Raw genomic sequence first — 2,652 nt, forward strand, 5'->3', positions numbered from 1 at the left:
GGTGGGGAGGTGCGGGGAGAGGTGGGGAGAGGTGGGGAGAGGTGGGGAGGTGCGGGGAGGTGTGGGGAGAGGGAATGATCCCCTGAGAGCCGAGCGAGCAGCATCTCCCCAGATCTCCCCAGATCTCCCCAGATCTCCCCAGATCTCCCCAGATCTCCCCAGATCTCCCCAGATCTCCCCACATCTCCCCATATCTCCCCATATCTCCTCAGGTGCAGTGCTTACTGCGCGACCTGCGCACATCTCCTCCACATCTCCCCATATCTCCCCACATCTCCCCAGATCTCCCCAGATCTCCCCAGATCTCGCGCGCCACTGTCCGAGAGAGTAGGAGGCGAGGTCGGAGCCCATCGACGCCGCCTGCGAGAGGTGCGGGGCGAGCGAGGTTGATATCTCCCCCCATCTCCCCACATCTCGAGATCATGGTGTGGTCGGGTGGGACCATGGTAAGGCACCAAGTTGAGATCTCCCCCTCTCTCCCCCTCTCTCTCCCCCTCTCTCTCCCCCTCTCTCTCCCCCCCTCTCCCCCTCTCTCTCCCCCGCTCCCCCTCTCTCGCGCCTTCGAGACGAGGTCGATGCCAAAGCACGCGTCGCGCACCGGCTGCCGCTGCACCAAGCTCACGCCCGCCCGCGCCATGCCGCTCGTGTACGCGTAGGCCAGGAGCTGCGACGCCGCCGCCCGCTCCTCCTCCGCCCGCCTCCGCACCGCCGCCTCTGCAGCGAGGGCCGCTGCCGTGGTCTCGTCCGCCGCCGCCGTCTCGTCCGCCGCCGCCGGCAAGCAACCGCCGCTGCCGCCCGGCGCCGCCGCCGCCGTCGCATCCGCGGCCGCCGCGGCCGTCGATCCGTCGCCAGCCGCTGGCACCGCGCTGGCCGGCGCCTCTGCGACGGCCAGCGCCGCCCGCGCTTTGGCTGGCGCCGCCTCTCCGCCTGCCTTCCCTGTCTGTGCCTTGGTTTGCGCCACCACCGCTGCCGCTGCGTCGCCGAGCGTGCCCGCCGCCGGCAAGGCGTACGCGGGCACGGGCGCGGCCTCAGCCGCCTCGAGACTCGACCCAGCTGGCTGCTCCTGCGCACGCGGCTCCTCGAGCGCTTCAAGCGAGACTGTGCTGGAGGAGCTCGAGAGCGAGGAGGAGTGGGAGAAGGAGGCGGCGGCGCAGGCGGCGGCGTCCGCCTCCAGCTCTTCCCTAGGCCGCTTTGAGCCCGCCGAGGCGACAAGCTGCGAGGTCTTTTGCATGGGCAGATCTGGAATGAAATGAAGAAAACAACCGCCCATCCCTCCTTGCCCCCTCCTTTTCATTCTTTTCTAAGCCCAACGCGCTGCGCCCCTCCTCCTCCAGCACCGCCGCGCCCCACCCAAAGCGTATTAATTCTTAAAATACAAGGCTCTCTCACAGCGTAAGAATCTCGGGCACAGACAACTCACTCCTGTTCGCTCGGGCAGGAAGCGTCGACTTCTCCACGGGGCTCGGCGCACGCGCCCTCGGCATGCACGGCGCCGACGACAGAACCATCCAATACGCCGACTCCGACGCCGAGTGGCGACACGGAGGCCCGATATCACCACGAGCTTTGCGGCGGGACGCCTCTCAACAAGTATTGCAGCTAGACAGCGAGGTCGCCGCCTCGGGCGACGCGACCGCACCTAAGACGTCGTACGACACAACGATGCCACCCGACGGAAGGGATGCACTGGCGGACTTTGCGTCTGCTTGCGAGGGCAAGGGCAGAGCGTGGCGCGCCGAAGGCGACGCCGCCGTGCGACTCGAGTGGCGGGAAGCCAAGACCATGAACGCAGACGTGACGGCGACCATGGCGCGGATGAGTCTCACGCTCCACGACACGATCGGCTTTGCGCGAGGCGCAGGGAGCTGGGGTCGAGCCGTGGAACACGGCAGAGCACGACAAGGCAGTCCACGGCCCAACGCCCGAAGGCGGGACGACGAACCCGATGGAGAGCGAGCCGCCAGTGAGTGAGACGTACGACGACGAGGGAGACGACGAGAAAGACGAGAACGCCTCGGCGGACGACGAAATGGCCTTTATCGACGATGAGTTCTTCGAGCTCCCCGACGCAGCAACGGAGGAAGGGGCGGAGGGCGGGGGGAGCCAGAGTCAGTACAGCCAACAGAGTCAGTACAGCCAGCAGAGTCAGGGGGGCGAGAGCGAAGGGAGCCAGAACAGCCAGGGCAGCCAGAGTACTACGAGAAGTCCAAGACGAGGACGCCACAACCGCCGCGCGGCCCAACAGTTCATGGACCGACTGAGGCTCGAGCTGCTTCTCGGGCACAGCGGGGGTGAAACCAGGGAACACCCCACCAGCCAAGACAACGACGACAGCGACGATGGCGCAAGGAGCGACGACGAGGAGACACCCGACCGCGCAGCAAAGCCAGGACCGAGCGAGCAGCCACCCGAAACGGGCCATCCGAACGATGGCAGCCAGACAGACGACGAATTCACAGTGATGGACGTAGAAGAGGAACAGCCAGAGGACGAGGCGCCCCAGCCGCCGAGGAAGCGAGGGCGCTTTGAGAATGAACGTAGCGATTCGATGAGTCAGGGAGGGCCATTTCACTGTGGCACAGCTCGCGTTACAAAACCTTGATTTTGACCATGCGCGAAAAAGGTACATCTCGGTGCCTTCCAGAGGCAGCT

General features: G+C 66.1%; 1 protein-coding gene across 1 annotated transcript; it reads left to right on the forward strand.

The window, feature by feature from the left end:
* Positions 1–443: 443 nt before the first annotated feature.
* EMIHUDRAFT_251868 (hypothetical protein) lies at positions 444–2,261 on the forward strand (the record flags this gene model as incomplete). The annotated part of the gene is made up of 7 exons (XM_005790643.1): positions 444–458; positions 657–737; positions 1,005–1,220; positions 1,306–1,357; positions 1,439–1,794; positions 1,862–2,130; positions 2,246–2,261. 7 exons carry the CDS (start codon positions 444–446, stop codon positions 2,259–2,261), a joined length of 1,005 nt encoding a protein of 334 aa, XP_005790700.1.
* Positions 2,262–2,652: the final 391 nt, after the last annotated feature.

The sequence above is a fragment of the Emiliania huxleyi genome, assembly GCF_000372725.1.
Source record: "Emiliania huxleyi CCMP1516 chromosome Unknown EMIHUscaffold_1197, whole genome shotgun sequence".
In the NCBI taxonomy this organism is placed as follows: Eukaryota; Haptophyta; order Isochrysidales; family Noelaerhabdaceae; genus Emiliania; species Emiliania huxleyi.